The sequence below is a fragment of the Lithobates pipiens genome, unplaced genomic scaffold (genome assembly GCF_037356315.1).
Source record: "Lithobates pipiens isolate NorthernLeopardFrog02 unplaced genomic scaffold, aLitPip1_a1.2 Scaffold_16, whole genome shotgun sequence".
Classification (NCBI taxonomy): domain Eukaryota; kingdom Metazoa; phylum Chordata; class Amphibia; order Anura; family Ranidae; genus Lithobates; species Lithobates pipiens.
This window is the reverse complement of record NW_027507748.1, coordinates 427,399,734-427,419,832: the sequence shown is the minus strand read 5'-3', so window position 1 is coordinate 427,419,832 and position 20,099 is coordinate 427,399,734. Positions and strand designations below refer to the sequence as shown.

The window sequence follows — 20,099 nt, the reverse complement described above, 5'->3', positions numbered from 1 at the left end:
ACTGTTCGTACGTCGTGTGTGGCCATGTCCGTCCATGCTAATTTTGAGCGGACTGTCCGCTGAAACTGTTTGACGAACAAAGTTGAGCGAACAGTCCCCGCGTGTGTACGCGGCCCCAGGATCCAGGATGAGGGGAGTGATGGCATCTGGTCTCTGGGGATTGTTCCTTCATCATGACTCCATGGATGGACATCCATTGGACTTCCTGTTTGGCCATGAAGTGTGCAGGTGGTAAGGCACCACGTAGTGCACACATCCATAGTATTCAGTTACTGCTGCAAGTATGTTGTTAACTTGCACCACTGTAAGCATATGTCTCACACATTTTTCTGGCTTGCCCATAGTTTCAGTCTGTTTACTATTACCACACAGGTTCTGGTTTGTGTCTGAAATATTGTTAATGCTGATAGCAGGTGTACTATCCTGGGCTAAAGTCTTCCTATTAACTCAGCAAGGTCTGGCCCGTCAGGCTTGACTTATTGTATGCTATCACACATGTGAATCTTACTGGCTGTCCATAGTGCCATTCTGTTTACTAATGCTTCACTGGTTGTGCTCTGTGTCTGGAGTATTGTGAATGCTGTGTTTTACAAAGTGAAACTACTGACTGGGACTGACTGAACTCCACCTGGGTCTGCAGATTAGAAAATATGTATATTGAACAAACCTAATAGTCTCCAGGAACCTTATTAGGATATGCAGTCATTCAGTGGTGATGAGGACAATAATTGCCCGGTGGCCTGTAGCCCATGATATCCGTGGGTACAGTCTCAAATCCAAAAACCTCCTATTCTCCGTCCTGAGATTCAACACTTTATACAGCGTGGCCAAGGGTATCTTCCAAATTCGGACAATTTATATATTTGAAATCCTGTGGAGGTCAAGGCAACTACTCCAAACTTTAAGTACATTAGATCATAGGAAACCCTACAGAATTTAAAGGATGAAATCCTCTGTCCCCTGCTGTGAGGATTACATTGTATACAAGTAAGCCTAGAGACAGCATTAAAGGATAGATGGGATTCGTTTGTGTTCTCACTCTCTGGGATCCAGTAACTGTTGCAAATCAAATTGGCAAACCAATTCCGAAAGACCTGGGCAGATTCTTTCCACCCAGGGGTCTTCCAAATAGTGTGGGACACATGGGGGTGGATTTACTAAGCTGAATGTGCTGCGCCGGTTCATACCTTCATTTGTGTGGCAGACTAATTATTAAGTGAGCGTATGAACCGGTGCAAGCATAAGCACAACAGATTATAATATGCCGGCGCACGCGATAATAATATGCCATTGATTATAGCGCACACCGTATCATTAACAGTACATTCACACGGGGCAACACGACTTCCAGCACGACTTTGGGAGGCAACTTGGACATGACTTGAGTGGGAATCACAGTGTGACTTGGGGCGACTTACAACACGACTTTAAGTCGCCCCCAGGCCAGGCAACTTTCATAAAATAAAAATGGCATGGGTTCCCCTCCAAGAGCATACCAGGCCCTTCAGGTCTGGTATGGATATTAAGGGGAACCCCACGCCAAAAAAAATGCTGTGGGGTCCCCCTCAAAATCCATACCAGACCCTTATCCGAGCACGCAACCTGGCAGGCTGCAGGAAAAGAGGGGGGACGAGAGAGGACCCCCCTCCTGAACCGTACCAGGCCACATGCCCTCAACTTTGGGGTGGTGCTTTGGGGTCCCCCCAAAGCACCTTGTCCCCATGTTGATGAGGACCAGGGCCTCATCCCCACAACCCTGGCTGGTGGTTGTGGGGGTCTGCAGACAGGGGGCTTATCAGAATCTGGAAGCCCCCTTTAACAAGGAGACGCCCAGATCCCTGCCCCCCCGTGTGAAATGGTAAGGGGGTACAAAAGTACAAAGTACTACCATTTCACCAAAAAAGTGACAAAAGTGTTAAAAATTACAAGAGACAGTTTTTGACAAGTCCTTTATTAAAGTCTTCTTCTTTCATCTTCTTTATTCTGGTCTTCTTCCTTCTTCTTTCCTTCATCCTTCAGCTTCTTCCTCCATCTTCTTCTTCTTCCTCCATCTTCTTCTTCCTACGATCCTCTTCTTCTTGCTCTGGTGTTCTCGTCCAGCATCTTCCTCCACAGCGTCTCGTCTTCACTCTCGGGCGGCTCTGCGCAATGGGAGGCTCCCGCTGTGTGATGCTTCTCTTCTTCTGACACTTATACAACGGAATTGAAGGGGCGGGGTCACCAGGTGGACCCGCCCTCCGTTATATAAGAACTGTCAAAAGAACAGAAGTGTCAAACAGCGGGAGCCTCCCATTGCGTGGAATGGCCTGGGAACATGGAAGAAGAAGATGGAGGAAGAAGAAGATGGAGAAAGAAACCGAAGGATGAAAGAAGTTAGAAGGAAGAAGACCAGAAGAAAGAAGATGAAAGAAGACTTTAGTAAAGGACTTGTCAAAAGTCCAGATTCCGATAAGCCTGCAGACCCCCACAACCACTGGCCAGGGTTGTGGGGATGAGGTCCTTGTCCTCATCAACATGGGGACAAGGTGCTTTGGGGGGACCCCAAAGCATCCTCCCAATGTTGAGGGCATGTGGCCTGGTACAGTTCAGGAGGGGGGGCGCTCTCTTGTGCCCCCTCTTTTCCTGCGGCCTGCCAGTTTGCGTGCTAGGATAAGGGTCTGGTATCGATTTTGAGGGGGACCCCCACACCATATTTTTGGTGCGGGGTTCCCCTTAATATCCATACCAGACCTGAAGGGACTGGTATGCTCTTGGAGGGGAACCCATGCCATTTTTTTTAAATGAAAGTCGCCTGGCCTGGGGGCGACTTAAAGTCGTATTGTAAGTCGCCCCAAGTCACGCTGTGAATCACACTCAAGTCCTGAAGGGCCTGGTATTGAATTTCAGGGGATCCCCATGTATTTTTCTTTTCTTAATGCTAACATGACCTGGGTGCAAATAGCCTTAAAAAAAAATAGAAGTGAACCAGTGCAAAAAAAAAGTCAAGTCAAGTTGAGAGGTGCGCCTGTTCAACTTATGCAAAGGAATCTACGCAGCTTGACATTTACTAAGATTTTGCCGGCGCAGTGAACCAGAGCACTTGAACGTGCGCACATGCCTCTTGCGCATGCACAGTGCATAAATTGATTCAAGATTGAAGAGAGACATAGAATAGGCCCTTCTTTAAGGAGAAAACAATAGGCTCTTCAGGCTTAACGGCATCAGAAGAAGACAGTCGCTGTCCATTAAAGACAATTGCAGTGGTGTGGATCAAGTTAGTTAAGGGGCTTAGATGGCTAGGACAAATCCATCAATCGAGGGCAGAAACAGATTTCCCAGATGGATTGCGCATCCATGGACAGAACTCCAAAGGAGTCTCTCCAGAACTAATATGTAAACGACCTGGTGTGCAATTAACACATTGGGGGCCCATTTTAAAGTGGACCCAGCAGCCTTAGCTACAATACATTTCAGTTGTTAGTGGGGATAGATCTAATCCTCAACTTAAACACTTCACCCTTACCCATCCTTGTTGTCTGGTGATTTGGTACATCTCATACATATATGCTGCCATGCTATGTCAGGAAAGAGGGACATTTTATATTTACCTGCCGGTAATTTTCCTTTCCTGATGCAAAGAATGACAGCATATAGGTCCCTCCCAAAAGGGCTTTGCAGTGGTACTAATTTACAAGAATACTGCCAGCAGGGAGGAGACTTACTTATATAGTATAACCGATTCTGGAATAGGGCAGGGGCAGAGCCTACCCATACATATATGCTGTCATGCTTTGCATCAGAAAAGGAAAATTACCGGCAGGTAAGTATAACATTTTCCTCTTTTCCTCTTGGTGCATAGACCTTTCAAATAAGCAGCAATATATTTAAAACAAACAGGGAGTGATCTGTCCCACACTCTTGGCTTTAAATATCACTTTAAGTTGTTTAAAACTCACTGCAACAGGTTTCACTGTGAGGTTGATTTACTATAGACAAATAGACTGTGCACTTTGCAGGATCAGTTGCATTCATTTGCTGTAAATGTGGTAACGCTTCACTTTATAACGTATACCAGGTCCTTTTCCAATCAGGGTATACCCAATCATGGCAAGGAAAAAAAAATTTTTGCTTGCACACAATTGGATGATGGGACTCATCAGAGCTTCACCACATTTACTAAGCTCTGGGGAAAATGAGTCCAAGTGTACTTGCAAAATGCACTATTTGTCTTTAGTAAATCCACCCTTATGTTTCCAGTATCAAGAATGGTAAAATTTCCAGCATCCAAAGTCACTTAGGTAGGAAAAGATTGCCATGTCTCTTTCTTGCAGTGGGATCTCTTAGCTTGTTGCTTTTTTTTGTTTTTTGTTTTTTTAGCCAAAGGATTAGGAGGCACTTTGTGAAAGGCAGATGCTTCCTCTATGGATTTCACAGAAGTTGCATAATTAGGGCTGAGCATGTCAGCTTCTCTAGAGTGCATAACACCCATTTAAATGAAGTGATTTTAAGCAGCAGATAGTGTAGTGCTCCTAGACAAGTACTGTTTTGGACGACTTTCTAATATGACTTCACATCCAAACACAGCTAAGCTTATAAATAATTTAAACCCCTAAGACCTGCTGGTAAGCTGACACATTTTTTTTACCAGTGTAGTTTCCTTATATGTTTAGTACATTCACGTATATGGTGTTTCATTTTATCTACTATAGAAGCTCAGAAGTTATAGTTCAACTTACAAAAGTTATTGTATCACAAAGAGAATAAAATCTATCAACAATGTTACAACAGAATCAGGTTACTTCTCATTTAGCACAGGATTTGCAGAAATCCCTATGTGTTTTCTTTTTTTGTCAATAAAATTTTTATTGTAAAATCGAAAGTGTAGCATTTGTACAATCATAATAACATTTGTACATATAGCTTGAAAATAATGAATTCAGCGATAAGTGTAATATGTTAAACCATTAGAGCTCTCTTTAGTGATAATCATTCAAACCAAGACTAGATTCTTGCCTTCTCCAAACTCAATGTGAAAACCATATGCAATATCCATTTTAAGTTGGAAAAGTAGTATGATATGATCAGCCAATCATTATTCCACTGTCTGTATTTGGTGTGTGCTATAATTACGTGTAAGTTGCACGAGAAGTCGTGGTAGGTATAAAGAAGAAGGCAAAGCCAAAAGAGGGTAGCACAGGAGGGAAGAAAGGAGGTGATGAGAAAGAAGTAGTAAGGAGGTAGTAGTATGTCAATTTTCTCCGTCAAGGACTCATATGTTTTAGAATATTTGAAAATGACCCAGGGTTGCCAAGTTTTATTAAAATTCTCTGTGGTTTTGGGGGATGCCGCCCTTATTTCTTCCATTTTATAGAGGAGGTGAACTGCTTCTAGCCATTCTTTAGTTAAATTGTTGTCTCTGCTATAATGCCTATGTGTTTTATAACCCTGCACTTTCAGTCATAGAGAGCCAGCTGTAACAGTTTTTCAAAAATCTGCAACCAATTTTTCAATTCACTTAAAACGGTTTTCTAGGTACAAGTCCACCTAAGAAGTGTTCAGTGGCATGCTTTATATTGTCACAGTTCTACTTTTAAGTACAGAAGGGAAGATCTATGAATCTTGCTATTATCCCATAGTAAGTCTGTCTCATAAAGTGTATCATTGCTCCTGTTTTGAACTGCCCTGCTATGCAACAAAGATGAAAAATCTCTGCTTCAGTATGCAATACTGTAAAATGCCTTGTAACAATATAGAAAAGCAACATTTGATTACGTACCTTTAGCTCCCTGAGTCTTTGTTCCATGATTTCACATTCAGTAACAGTGACCTGAGGTATAGCAAGTTTGGTTTCAGACTCCTGGATCCACAGAAGGATAGTGCTCATTTTCTCCTTGTATTGTGTTGGAGGTAAACTGTCTAAAACTAACAAAAACATTGCAAGTATTATATTAGGCAAATTGTATCATAATTAAGTATTTTTAATGAAAAGCACAATCCTGATATTGCAACCATTCAAATATATTAGTGAAAAAGCAATGATATATAAAAAAAAAAAAAAAAAAAAAAAAATATATATATATATATATATATATATATATATATATATATATATATATATATAATATAAATATATAAATGAACAACTCACAGCAGGGGGCTATTTAAATTCCCTGATGGAAAAGGAAATGACAGAACCTATTATTATTTGTAAATACAGTATCTCACAAAAGTGAGTACACCCCTCACTTTTGATGAGACCGAGATAAACTTATTTGGTTCAGATGGTGTCAAGCATGTGTGGAAGCAACCAGATGAGGAGTACAAAGACAAGTGTATCTTGCCTACAGTCAAGCATGGTGGTGGGAGTGCTATGGTCTGTTGCTGCATGAGTGCTGCAGTCACTGGAGAGCTACAGTTCACTGAGGGAACCATGAATGCCAACATGTACGGTGACATACTGAAACAGAGCATGATCCCCTCCCTTTGGATACTGGGCCTCAGGGAAGTATTCCAACAAGATAATGACCCCAGACACACCCCCAAGACAACCACTGCCTTACTAAAGAAGCTGAGGGTAAAGGTGATAGACTGGCCAAGCATTTCTCCAGACCTGATAGACCTTGTTCCTGAAACCCCAGCTTTCCTTTGACCATTCTCTTGGAGTTAGTGGCTTAATAACCACTTTAAGACTGTTTTCCATGTTTAAGGACCAATATGTCCAGCTTTGAAATCAGCCACAGAGTTGAGAGACTTTGGGGACTATTCAAAGGTTAATTAACCACTTGCCACCTGCCAGCCGTCATATGAAGGCCAGATGGCTCAGCTCTTGTTCTGGGTGGGAGTCATATTCCATCCATTCATTTAAACAGGGCATGTGCGCGATCGTGTGCACGGAGCCCTGTACCTTTGGTGGCGGCATGTCACTGAGACAGTGCTTTCTACTGAGGGGGGTGAAAAGCCACTGGGCATGGCTGTTTACCACGTGATCAGCCGGGATGAAGTCACAGCCAGTCACAGATGGTACCTCCCCATTTTGCATGGCGCGAGTGTACTGCATGTGCACGTCGCTGGCGTTGTGTTCCCGGGAACACTGCTTGTCACTGACGCTGGTAAACAGCCATTGGCCGGCGGCTGTTTACCACCTGATTGGCTGTGATCCTTTCATAGCCGATCACTAAATGTAAACATAAAGCAGTAACGAGATGTTACTGGGCTATCTTCCTCACACACGATCGGTGTGTGAGAAAGAGATTGCGGTAACATCTCGTTACTGCTTACATTGTACACCAACACACACTAATTGCCCCCCAATAAAGAGGACCTGTCACCACCAATCAAAGTGCCTGTCACCACCCATCAAAGTACCTGTCACAGTTCATCTAAGTACCTGTCACAGTCCACCTGAGTACCTGTCACAGTCCATCTGAGTACCTATCACAGTCCATCTGAGTACCTGTCACAGTTCATCTGAGTACTGGAGTACCTAAGCACCTGTCACAGTCCATCTGAGTACCAGAGTACCTGAGTACCTGTCACAGTCCATCTGAGTACCCGAGTACCTGTCACTGTTCATCTGAGTACCCGAGTGCCTGTTACAGTTCATCTGAGTATCCGAGTACCTGTCACAGTTCATCTGAGTACCCGAGTACCTGTCACAGTTCATCTCAGTACTCTAGTACCTCACAGTTCATCTGAGTACCTGAGTACCTGTCACAGTCCATCTGAGAACCCAAGTACCTGTCACAGTTCATATGAGTATCGAGTACCTGAGTACCTGTCACCACCCTACAGAGTACCTGAATACCAGTCACCAGCCCATCAAGAGTACCCGGGTACCTATCTGTAGCCCATCAGAGTACCTGAGTACCTGTCACCGCCCTTCAGAGTACCCAAATACCAGTCACCAGCCCATCAAGAGTACCTGAGTACCTGTCACCAGGTCATCAGAGTACCTGTCACCAGGCCATCAGAGTACCTGTCAACAGGCCATCAGAGTACCCGAGTACCTGTCCCCAGGCCCTCAGAGTACCCGAGTACCTGTCACCAGGCCATCAGAGTATGCAAGTACCTGTCTGCAGCTCATCAAGTTACCTGATTACATATCTGCAGCCCATCAGAGTACCCGAGTGCCTATCTGCAGCCCATGCCTCATAGATTACAAGTTGGGGTGTTTGCTTTCCAAAATGGGGTCATTTTGTGGGTAATTCCACTGTCCTGGTGCTCAAGGACCTTCAAAAATGTGATAGGTAGGAATGGAATGAGATGTGTAATTTATGTACGTAGAGCGCCTGAAGGTGCTACTTCAATGTTGGGCCTTTGTATATGGCCAGGCTGTGTAAAAGTCTCACACATGTGGTATCACCATACTCGGGAAGAGTAGCATAAGTTATACAATATATGTAATGTAGACCAAATAATATACACTAATTTGGGTTATTTTTACCATAGCTATGTAGCAGTGTAAATTTTGGCCAAAAGTTGTGAAGAAAAATTACTAATTTGCAAACTTTAATGACAGAAACAAAGAAAAAGGCATTTTTTTCACAAAATTTAAATTTTTTTTATTTATAGCATAAAAAATAAAAAACTCACTAGAGATTAAATACCACCAATGCCAGTTCTATTTGTGTGGAAAAAAAGGACATACATTTCATATGGGTACAGTGTTGCATGACTGAGTAATTGTCATTCAAAGTGTGAGAGTGCTGAAAGCTGAAAATTGGTCTGGGCAGGAAGGGGGTTTAAGTGGTCTGTATTGAGGTGGTTAACCACTTGCCGACTGGGCCATAGTCGAAAGACGGCTACAGCGCGGTCAGGTTTTTCTGGGGGGGGGGGGGCATCCCATAATCTTGCTCTTGCTCTCGCGCGCTCCCTGGGAAAGACCTGGCACATCACGGATCGCGGTAAATGCCCACTGGTAGCGACGGAGCGATCACTTGTAAAAAAACGGTGTCATGTCATGACACCGGTTCCTCCCTCCCCTCTCTGTACCGATTGGTAGAGTACGAGGGGAGAGAGGGAGAGATTGCAGCAGCACGGTGGGCACTAGACATCCAGCCCATAGCGCTGCTCTGTGACAATACTCTTCAGTATTCTGCCCATACTGTGCAATACTCTGCCAATACTCTGCAATGCTGTGCAATACTCTGCCAATACTCTGCAACAGTGCAATTCTCTGCAATACTCGCCAGTACTCGCCAATACTCTGCCAATACTCGCCAATACTTGCCAATACTCACCAATACTCTGCAATAAATTTTAACAGAATCAAATAATTTATTTTTTTTAACCAAATTTTCAGTCTTTTTTGATTTATAGTGCAAAAAAAAAACAGCGGTGATTAAATACCACCAAAAGAAAGCTATATTTGTGTGAAAAAAAGACAAACATTTCATATGGGTACAGTGTTGCATTACTGAGTAATTGTCATTCAAAGTGTGAGAGCACCGAATACTGAAATTTGGTCTGGTTAGCAAGGGGGTTTAAGTGCCCAGTAGTCAAGTGCTTAAGCAAAGGATAAATGAGGACAGATATGTCTGAACATTGGGTGTAGTCCGAGTCAAAGATTGAAAGATTGAAAGACTGAAAGACTACAAGAGTAGCAGCAAATAGCTATCGGCCAGCCACTTTTGAATAATTCATCCAATTATGAATGTTCCCTTCTAAAAGGAACTAGCACCAAAAGGTGTTCCAAAATGTAAAACATACTGTAAATTTAGGTGAACACTGGCAATACATGGATCGAAATTCAGTCGAGACCAGCCAAGTTTTCATCTGCTGATCATTATCTGTTTAAACTTGTCTGTTGGCCTATTCTCATTCAATCAGCACTGCAGGCAATAGGCAGCAGCACAGTAACTGGCTTTATTAGGTTTACTAAGACATCATTGAAAAACTTGTATCAACCATCAGATTTTATGTGTCATTTTAACGCATCTTACATTTACTTTCCTTAGGCAGTGACACACACACAGGGACCTTTGCTCCTTTTCTCTCTACTTATTTTCATTAGCAAGGAGATATTTCAGCAAGTTAGACATTTTCAGAAGCAGCACACTTATTGCAATCAATTCTTAAAACTGAGAACTTTCTTTGCTATTATCTGACTATCAAATAAACATAAGTTGTGTTAGATCCAGTCAGCTAAAAAAAAATCCAGTCTGCTAACTCCAATACAATGCTTGTTTAGTCTAGGGGACATGGAATAGGCAGAATTACAGACTTTATTTATCACTCCTGCACATTCCCTTAATATTAGATGACTGCTCACTTCTCTTTGACGGTCACATGGTTGCCATTTTGCCATTGTCATAATGTCATAATGTAAAATGTGCAAGCAGCATTGAATGTGAGGACATTGAGGCGAAAGAGGAGAGCACCAACTGCCAAAGGAGCAAATATAAGGTGAATAAGACTGAACAAGCATTGAAGTCTTAATATTATGGGAAAGATGAAGCAACAATTGAAATTTCTGTGAAATGACCGAGTGAAAATGATCAAAGTTGAACTGAGTTGCAATAAGCAAAATACTAGTAAATCTTATATGATTTAGGGCAACTGCATTTCTAGTTAATGGGGAAAAAAACATAAAAAACAGAAAAGCTGTGTTTGAGTTACTAGGAAGGACATACAGCATGTGTGAGGGAAACATTTAATTTGATGAACTATCCCACTATACAAAAGCCTTGGTTTGAAATGTACCTGTTCGCTAAAGTTCACAGACATTCCCTACATTAAAACAAAATATCACTAACAAACAGTAACTTAGTTAAAAAAAAATCACTCTGACAAAGCATGTGTCAACATATATATATGTATAAGAATGAAATCATAATGCAAATAAAGACAGGCAATGAAAAAGATAATTACCGATTAAATAATCATGAAAATGTGGCATTAACATTAATTAAATGGAGCCATCACACTTATGAACAATGTTAAATTGCAGCTTTTGTGTGCAGGCTACAAAGTGGAAAAAAATGACTTGGCAGAGCGTCTGCATATAAATACTCCTTTTCCTATAAAAGCGCCTTTCATTAGGAATTCCGTTTCCCTGTTTAGAAGTTAGTTCATCTTTAAAGCATATTTAAAATCAGATTTTTGGCGTATGAAACATTAAAAACATGAATTATTTTCTGCAAGAAATTTCAAAGAATAAAATGCACAATATTAATCTTCCAACTGGCTTTGATTGCTAGAACACAGATGGAAACATGCATCAGGCTCAGCTTTGTTTGAAAAAAAAAGGATAACCCTCCAGAAAAATTCTGAAAACATTATGCAGAAAACACCCTACCCAAATTATACTAATAATTTCACTTTGTTAAAATATAAATATTTCATTTATTTTTAATATTTAAAATATTTAATTTATTTATTTGAGTGGCTCGGAGGATGAAGGCCAGCACATGCAAATAAGGTTTACAGACTTAAATCTTCATGCAGGGTCCAATTCAGCTGGACCAAATGGGGTTGGACATATTGGGTCTTCTGCAAGACTCAATGGTTAAGCTATGTTTGATTAAAATAAATGATTTGTTGTTTGAAAAGGGGAACTTTTAAGAACCAATTGGTGCTGATGGTGCTGATGGACTAAACTTATTTTTTAGTTATGTACTTGGAAAGAGTAAATACATCTCATGCTTTTATTGCTGTCCAGGACCATATTAGGCAGATTTCACCTTGCTTTCTTTTGCTGTAATTACAGGACATGTAAAAAAGGGAACAGTTATCATTGTGTTATAGAGACACAAATAACCTGGCAGATGTTTCCCACTTACTGTTGCAGTCTGCAACAAAAGTTTTCGCTGGAATTAAGCTTTTACATTTGACATATTTGTAAATTACAAAGACCTTGATTTCCCTTTCAAGAATGGGGACTCCAGATATCCATGAAATGGCAACAAATTCTTGACCTGGGGATTATGTGGGCAAGTCTGCCGTTGAATGAACTTAATAAATATGTCAATGTTTTGAAGGGTGGCTGTCAGTATGTGATCACTGAATCTACTGTATTATTTGCAGGTTGATTATTATGCATTATAGGGTACAAAAACATCAGGTTAACTCACACATCATCCTCCTCCTCAGGTTAGGCAATATAAGAAAGCACCCCATACACTGCACATACCCACATTTTCTAATATATTTTCTAAAACAATCCTGGAATTTGGCACATAACTCAAGTAAAACCTGAGTATACGAATTTTAGATCCACAAAGGCTGAATCACCACTTTGGGTCTACATTTCCAGTGGCTCTGAAGGTGGATGGGGAGAGAAGAGTGGCTTAGGCAAAAAGATACACCCACTGGAATCCCCATAGTTGTTCATTACAAATTTTCATGGAATTTTTTTTTTTTTGGGGATTCTTCAATTGGACAAGTGAGAGCTTGTGACACTTCATTGCTCCTCTCCACCTCATCCAATCAGAGAATGGTTTGCATTTATATTTCTGTCAAGCCTGCGGTGTGGTGCACAAAAACTACAGAACGTGTGAGTCAAAAAGTGTACATTAATACATACAAAAGTGCACAGGGTGCATCAATGGTTCCCTCCTGAAAAGGAAGGATCTCTCTGACCTCTCAGGATGCAAGACTCCTGATGGGAGCAAGGAACATAGCTAAAAGGCCTGGCAGACCCCTCTCCTCGTGGCAAACTGAAACAAACCACAAGTACTAGGTAAAGGGCTCTCCCAAAGAAAAAAACACAAGGCAAGGGAGGAAAGAACCCATAGACTTCATTGTGGACCCAAAGACAGGAACCCTACCATTCACAGTGAGTAAAAAAGAGATGCACATATGAAATGAAGTGATAAATGTGAAGATGATAATTAAAAAGCACCAGAGTATGATACAATGACTAAGCCTTGCAGCCCCGTGACAAAAATTGCCTTGTTTAGCTAAAATGCCTATTTCATGAGGTGAGGTGCATACAAAATTAATTGGTGTTGTGACCAAAGTGCTATTTCACACAAAGGGTCCCAAACCCTTAGCTTTACTCCACCACCCTGGGGTCACCACTTTCAGGGAGTGCTGGATTTTCTGCCTTCCCAACTTCTCAGTGAGACCAAGTAGCACTGCTCAAAAAAGGGAGGAGTGGGCTCCTTAGGTCTTACCATACTAGAGAAATACTACCCAGCAGGTATACTGTACAGTCAGCCATTCTAGCCAAATGGCCAGAACGACAGTGGAACACCCCTATTGTACACTTATAGGAACAGATACTACACTTGATGTTAGCCAGAATGCTTTGCATTCATTAGGGAAAATTAAGAGTGTTCTCAGAATGGTGCTCATGCAGAGTGAGCAACTTCCTGTGTTCACTAAGCAGCAGGGCAGCCACTCAACATGGGACTCATAATCAAGAAGTGATCACTTAAGCAGTGATGCCTACTACAATAAATTCCAGCTGGACCAATGTAATTATGCAAAAATAGCCATACTTGGAATTTAATTGTAAGGCTTCTGTGAAATATCTCAATCTTTTGATTTACTTAGGGATAATAAAGTGAGGATTTCTTATGAATAGTAATTATTTCTTTCAGGAAGAATTCAAACTGAGATTAAATAAATAGTTGTACATAGTCAGATATTAGTTCCTTTGGGTTACCGTCTCTATTGAAAAAAGTGTAGAGAAGCAGTAGCAGATGTTATATTTGAGGCCAATTTTTTATTCTGAACATTTCCTTTAATAATCCATTAATGGTATAGAAAACTGGCAGTCAATGGGTGCCTCTAAGAACCTATAATATCAACAGCATGCTTCTCACAATCACAATCAGAAAATGGCAATGAAATGGTGGAGTGTGTATTGTTTTGTTCTTACAATTCCTTGGTGAATCTCACGTGCAAGTTGTTTAAGATACTCTCTCAGGGTATCTGCTACAAGTAAGCAATGAAATCCACAGACAATAGAGACGTCAACTAGGACAGATCATGTCTAAACCCATTTGAAGGTCATATAAGGCTACATTAATTTTGTAACTTTGGGAATTTTCTTTGTAGAATGTCCCATAATTGTACTTGTTCTAAGCACACAACACCAGCTTGTTCTTGTATTTTCATACATTCTTTGTAAACTGCTTCTCTTACAGAGAAGAGTAAGCATCTTAATTGCTGACAAGCTTGTAGCGGAGTTGGGGGTAGGTGCATGGTTGATTGCCACATCCTCCATGTTTCCCTCCTAGTTGGGCACCAAGCACGGGTCAAATGTGAGGCCTACCCTGGGGTGGGTTCTTCTGGGCTACTTTAGGTACCTTGTTTAGGTTCACGTCACACACATGTAGTACCTTTGCTTGAACAGATGACTGAACTCTAATATACTTGCTCAATGTTAATGTACATCACAACAGTCACTGAGCATTTAGGAAAGACACAAAGAGCCCTTTCCCTCTCCACCTGTCCATGGTATCACAGCTTCCCATATTCCAAGTAATGGTATGGAGCCCCTCCTTGTACCTAGCGCTGACTCCATGTGTGCACTTCACTTAACTATTCCTCTTCTTTACCTGTGTACAGCTTGGGGACTGCTGCAGTGCTGATCTGCTCCTATTGGGAGACAGACCGTTCACAGAGAGAATGCAAACAACAACTCCTCCTGCAAGAAGCTATCCAACCTGTCACATGTACATGCTTACGACAGGCTGCTACAGAAACCTTTGTTACCCTTGATAATCACTTGTGTATTCACACAGTAGGAACTCTTGTACCGTTATCTTCTTACACCAATGTTTAGTGACCTGAGCTGTAAACTATAATGTACCCCAATAGTACAAAACCAAAAAATACAAAGAACAAAGTGCAATCAGAACAGCATAATGGTACCAAGGAATAACAGGACATACAATATAACAGTGCAGTCTCTACACATAATAATAAGGGTCTGGGAGTAACACAACTTATCCTGTATTGCCGTGGGTACCTCAGATTCTGTGAACCACTGGGAAGTATCCACCTGGTTTAACTATTTCAGCACAGTTCATGTACAGTTCATGTAAATGTGTCTCCCTATGTTACTTGTATAGACAACTATGCCTTGATATACTCATTTGGTTGTCTGAAAGTTCTTCAGTGTTTGGGTATTGTAAGTTTCTCCCAAATGACTCTGCTGTACAATTTGGGTCTCTTATTCTCCAGCTGCTGGAACAACTGTGATAGTTTACAAAGCCTCCAGCAGCACTGAATGTGCGTTCCGAAAAAACGCTGGATGCAGGACAGACCAGTAGCTGAATTGTATACTGTGCAAGCTCTGACCAGTGATCCATCCTCAAGACCCAGTAACCCAGAGGATTTTCAGTGGGAAAGGTGTCTAATCTTGCCCCTAGGTATTCTAGCACCATGTAAATCAAATGCTGGCGATGGTTGCTGGAAACGATCATACCTTGGGACTGCGGACAAAAAATTGTCTGAACACATCGGTCAGGCGGACACCTTCTCCACCGCTCCTTCTGTGACTGACTGAAGCCTCAGCAACATGTTGTCCAGGACCAGGAATTTATAACCTCCCAGTCTCTAGGAACGCGTTGCACAGACCTTTCTGCAAGGGCTCCCAAAGATGTCTCATCCTCTGCTCCCTCTGCGATGGCAAGATAAGGTCCGCAACCTTACCCTTGTAATGTGGATCAAGGAGAGTTGCCAGCCAGTGAGGATCCCTCTCCTTGATCCGATGAATACGAGGATCCTTCCGCAGGCTTTGCAGGATCAGGGAGGCCATGCCGCATAGGTTAGCTGAGGCATTCAGTCCGGAGTCAACTGGGTCACTAAGGATGACATGATCCACAGCCATCTCCTCCCAGCCACGTACAATTCCACGGGTTTCTTGGGACTGTAAATGAACCCTAAAAGACTGCTGCTGATGCTGAGTGCCAGGCTCCACCTCCCTGCTGACACAATCCTCCTCCTCCTCTTCCTGTGTGATCAGCAGGAACACTGTCTGGATAAAGGGGGCCTTGAGAGGCAAGGAAGTCCTCCTCTTCCGGCCTCTGCTCTTCCTCAAGTGCCTTGTCCATTATTCCACGCAATGTGTGCTCCAACAGGTGGAAAAGAGGTACTGCATCACTGATGCATGCACTGTCACTGCTCACCATCCTTGTGGCCTCCTCAAATGGCGACAGGACAGTGCATGCATCCCTGATCATGGGCCACTGGCGTGGGGGAAAAAACAAGCTCCCCTGACCCTGTCCTGGTGCCGTAGTCGCACAGGCGCAGCTGCTGCAGCATTGCCAATGTTGAGTTCCACCTGGTGGGCATGTCACAGATTAGGCAGTTCTTGGGCAGGTTCAATTCCTTTTGGAGGTCAGCCAGCTGAGCACTGGCATTATATGACTGGTGGAAATGCACACACACTTTCCTGGCCTGCCTTAGGACATCCTGTAAGCCTGGGTACCTGCCCAAGAACCACTAAGTTAAGGACGTGAGCCAGATAGGGCACATGGGTCGGTTGTCCCTGTCGGAGGCTGGAGAGGACATTGGTGCCATTGTCACAAACCACCATTCCTGGCTTAAGCTGGCATGGAATCAACCACTTCTCAGCCTGCCCCTGCAGAGCTGATAGAATATTTGCCCCAGTGTGGCTCCTGTCCCCCAATCACACCAGCGCAAGCATGGCATGGCATCTTTTTGCCCTCATACTTGCTTAGCCTCTTAAACGTCTATGGAGCACCTCTGGTTCCGAGGACAAAGCACAGGAAGAGGCCGTGGAGGAATGAATGAAATGAATGAAATACTTGTATAGCGCACAATGAGAACTGAATCGCCTCTAGGAAGAAGAAGAGGAGGGGGTGGAGGAGAGAGGTGTGTCACAATCACCAGTAGTAGAATTTTGGAGGTGTGGTGATGGAACAACCTCCTGCACCTTGTCCTGAATCCTTCCCAGCTGCCAGAAGAGTCACTGAATGCCCTGTGAAAGAAAGGTAACATCCCTGTCCATGCATGCTGGACCATGAGTCAGCGGTAATATGCACCTTACCGCTGACTGCCCTGTCCAGCAAGGCATGGACATTGCCTTCCACATGCCGGGAGAGATCCGGAATCACCTTCCTTGAGAAAAAGTGGCGTTTGGGAACCTGCCACTGAGGAACTGCACATTGCACAAACTTACGGAAGGGGGCAGAATCTACCAACTGAAAAGGCAGCAGTTGACGTGCTAGCAATTTAGCCAAGCTAGGATTCAACTGCTGGTCATGTGGATGGCTGTGAACTTCTTTCAACAGTATAGCAGCGGGGGCAGGGAAATTTGCCTGGTAAAATCGAACATCAGTGTACCGATAGCAGTTTGCCCGCAAGTACTTGGCTGTGACACACCTAATTCTACACCTTCATTCCTCTCAGTGCAGGTTTCAGAGAGGACTGACGGTATAGTGGGGTTGGAGATCCCAGCTGATGAGGAGCAAGGAGAGGTCCGCTTTGTTCTTTGGTGTGGGTCTTTTAGGCACGCTTGCCTGAACTGCATGGCAGGTGGACATATGTCTGGTCAAGCATGTGGTGCCCAAGCGGATGATGTTTTGGCCACGCAAAATACGCTTGAGACATATGTTGCAAATAACAGCGGTGCAATCTGATGCACTCGTCTCAAAAAAGGCCCACACCATAGACCTTTTGGAATAACGCGCAGAGGCAGCACCCTGCAAATGTCGAGCTCGGCGGTGTAATGCAGTCAGTGTGCTGCCCTTAAGCTGGCCCCTGGAGGGCATCTTGCCTCATTGGAGATGTGCCTCCTCCTCCTCCTCCTATCTCCTATCAGGCACCCACATGGAGTCAGTGACCTCATCGTCCCCTCCCTCCTCATCACTGGAGCAAACCTGGGGGAACATGACTGCCAGATTGCTGTTGTTCTTGGACATCCTCTCTGGGTTCATGTTACTGCCTTCCTCTAGCTGGGTATCATCATCACAGCCTTCAAAACACTGGGTATCCTCATGGAGCATGTACCCAACACTGTGCTCAAGCAGTTCTGGGGACTCCTCAGGAGGACATGGTGGGGCTAGGGAAGGAGTGACTGATGCCATTGAGACAAGGGAAGAGGCCGCGTTGGCAGCTGCTTTGCCAGTACCCTGAGCCTGGGTGAGAGAGGATGTTCGGCATGTTGTGGCTCAACACGTCCAGCTGCTGAAAATAAGGACACGCTTGCCCCATGGCCACGTGCTGATGAAGATGCACCGTGTCCACGACCAGCACTGTTGCCTCTATACACATACATATTAATACACGACCTGAAATATATCAGAAACAGTACACCACAAATGCACTGTAGATATAGGCTACACTGAATGCAGAGTATAAATAAATAAATGAATAAATAAATATATATATATATATATATATATATATATATATATATATATATATATATATATATACACATACACACACACACATACACACTCTGCATTCAGTGTAACCTACATCTACAGTACATTCGGTGGTGTAATGTATATACTTCAAGCGGCGTATTATTAAAAAAAAATTATATATATATATATATATATATATATATATATATATATATATATATATATATATATATATATATATATATATATATATATACATATATATATACACACATACATATATACATACACACATACATATATATACATACACACATACATATATATATATATATATATATATATATATATATATACACACACACACTCATACACATACATATATGTGGGAAGGCTGGCCGAAGGCCAGCCTGTATTTGTGGGAGGAGTCTGAGAGACTATTTAACCCTCCTCCTCTGTCATGGCCAGGGTTGGTGTTTTCTGGGTGGAGGCAGCCGGCGCTCATGGGGGAAGGGCTGTCTATCTATCCTCCATCACTCACTTCTCTGCGTTCATGCCGGTGGGGAGCGGGGGTGCGTTCTCCTGTCATGTTCCACCTCCACTCTCCCTGCCAGCCCTCTCCTCAGGTACCATGTTTCCACGTGGCGGCCTGCCGATTCTTCCGGTGTGGGGGGGTGATCGGCCGCCCCAGCTCCTCTCTCTCCTCAGGTGCCGTGCTCTGTCCACCCGCCCATTCTTCCGGTGTGGGGGGAGAGCGGGGTGATCGGCCGCCCCCAGCTCCTCTCTCTCCCCATGTGTTTGCTCTGTCCACCCACCCGCCGATTCTTCCAGTGTGGGGGAGAGGGGGGTGATCGGCCGCTCCCAGCTCCTCTCTCTCCCCATGTGCATTGCTATCCGCCTGCCCGCCGATTCTTCCAGTGTGGGGGGAGGGGGGTGATCGGCTGCCCCCAGCTCCTCTCTCTCCCCATGTGTATTGTTCTGCCCACCTGCCATTTCTACCGGTGTGTGGGGGGTGGGGGTGATTGGCCGACCCCAGCTCCTCTCTCTCCCCATGTGTGCAGTGCTCCATCCGCCTGCCGATTCTGCTGGTGTGGGGAAATGTCAAACATTTCTGTCATAGCGTCCTGTCCAGCATTTCTGTCATAGCGTTCGGTCCAGCATTTCTGTCATACTGTTCTGTCCAGCATTTCTGTCATAGCGTTCGGTCCAGCATTTTCTGTCATAGCGTTTCTGTCCAGCGTTTTCTGTCATAGCGTTCTGTCCAGCATTTCTGTCATAGCGTTCTGTCCAGCATTTCTGTCATAGCGTTCGGTCCAGTTTTTCTGTCATAGTGTTCGGTCCAGTTTTTCTGTCATAGCGTTCTGCCAAGCATTTCTGTCATAGCGTTCTATCCAGCATTTCTCTCATAGCGCTCTGTCCGTTTTTTTCTGCCATAGTGTTCGGTCCAGCTTTTCTGTCATAGCCAGTAGGTCCGTCATTGCGTTCTGTCCAGCATTTTTTGTCGTAGCCCTCTGTCCCGCATGGGGGTCATAGGGTGTTTGCCCCTGGATTCCTGTCTTAGCGTTTCTGCCACTGGATTCCTGTCTTAGCGTTTCTGCCCCTGGATTTCGGTCATAGCGTTTTCTGCTCCTGGAGTTCTGTTATAGCGTTTTCTGCCCCTGGATTTCTGTCATAGTGTTTCTGCCCTGGGATTTCTGTCATAGCGTTTCTGCCCCTGGATTTCCATCATAGCGATTCTGCCCCAGGATTTCTGTCACAGTGTTCTGCCCCTGGAGTTCTGTTATAGCATTTGTCAGCATTTCTGTCATAGCATTCTGCCCAGTTTTTTCT

General features: G+C 43.5%; 1 protein-coding gene across 5 annotated transcripts in view; it reads right to left on the bottom strand.

The window, feature by feature from the left end:
• Positions 1-20,099, bottom strand: part of DMD (dystrophin) — a 3,436,004-nt gene that overhangs the window by 1,985,248 nt on the left and 1,430,657 nt on the right. For all 5 annotated transcript variants that reach the window (XM_077482558.1, XM_077482560.1, XM_077482557.1 and 2 more), the window contains one exon: positions 5,756-5,901. In XM_077482558.1, the coding sequence (XP_077338684.1) occupies positions 5,756-5,901 (146 nt within the window). The remainder of the gene's footprint in view (positions 1-5,755; positions 5,902-20,099) is intronic.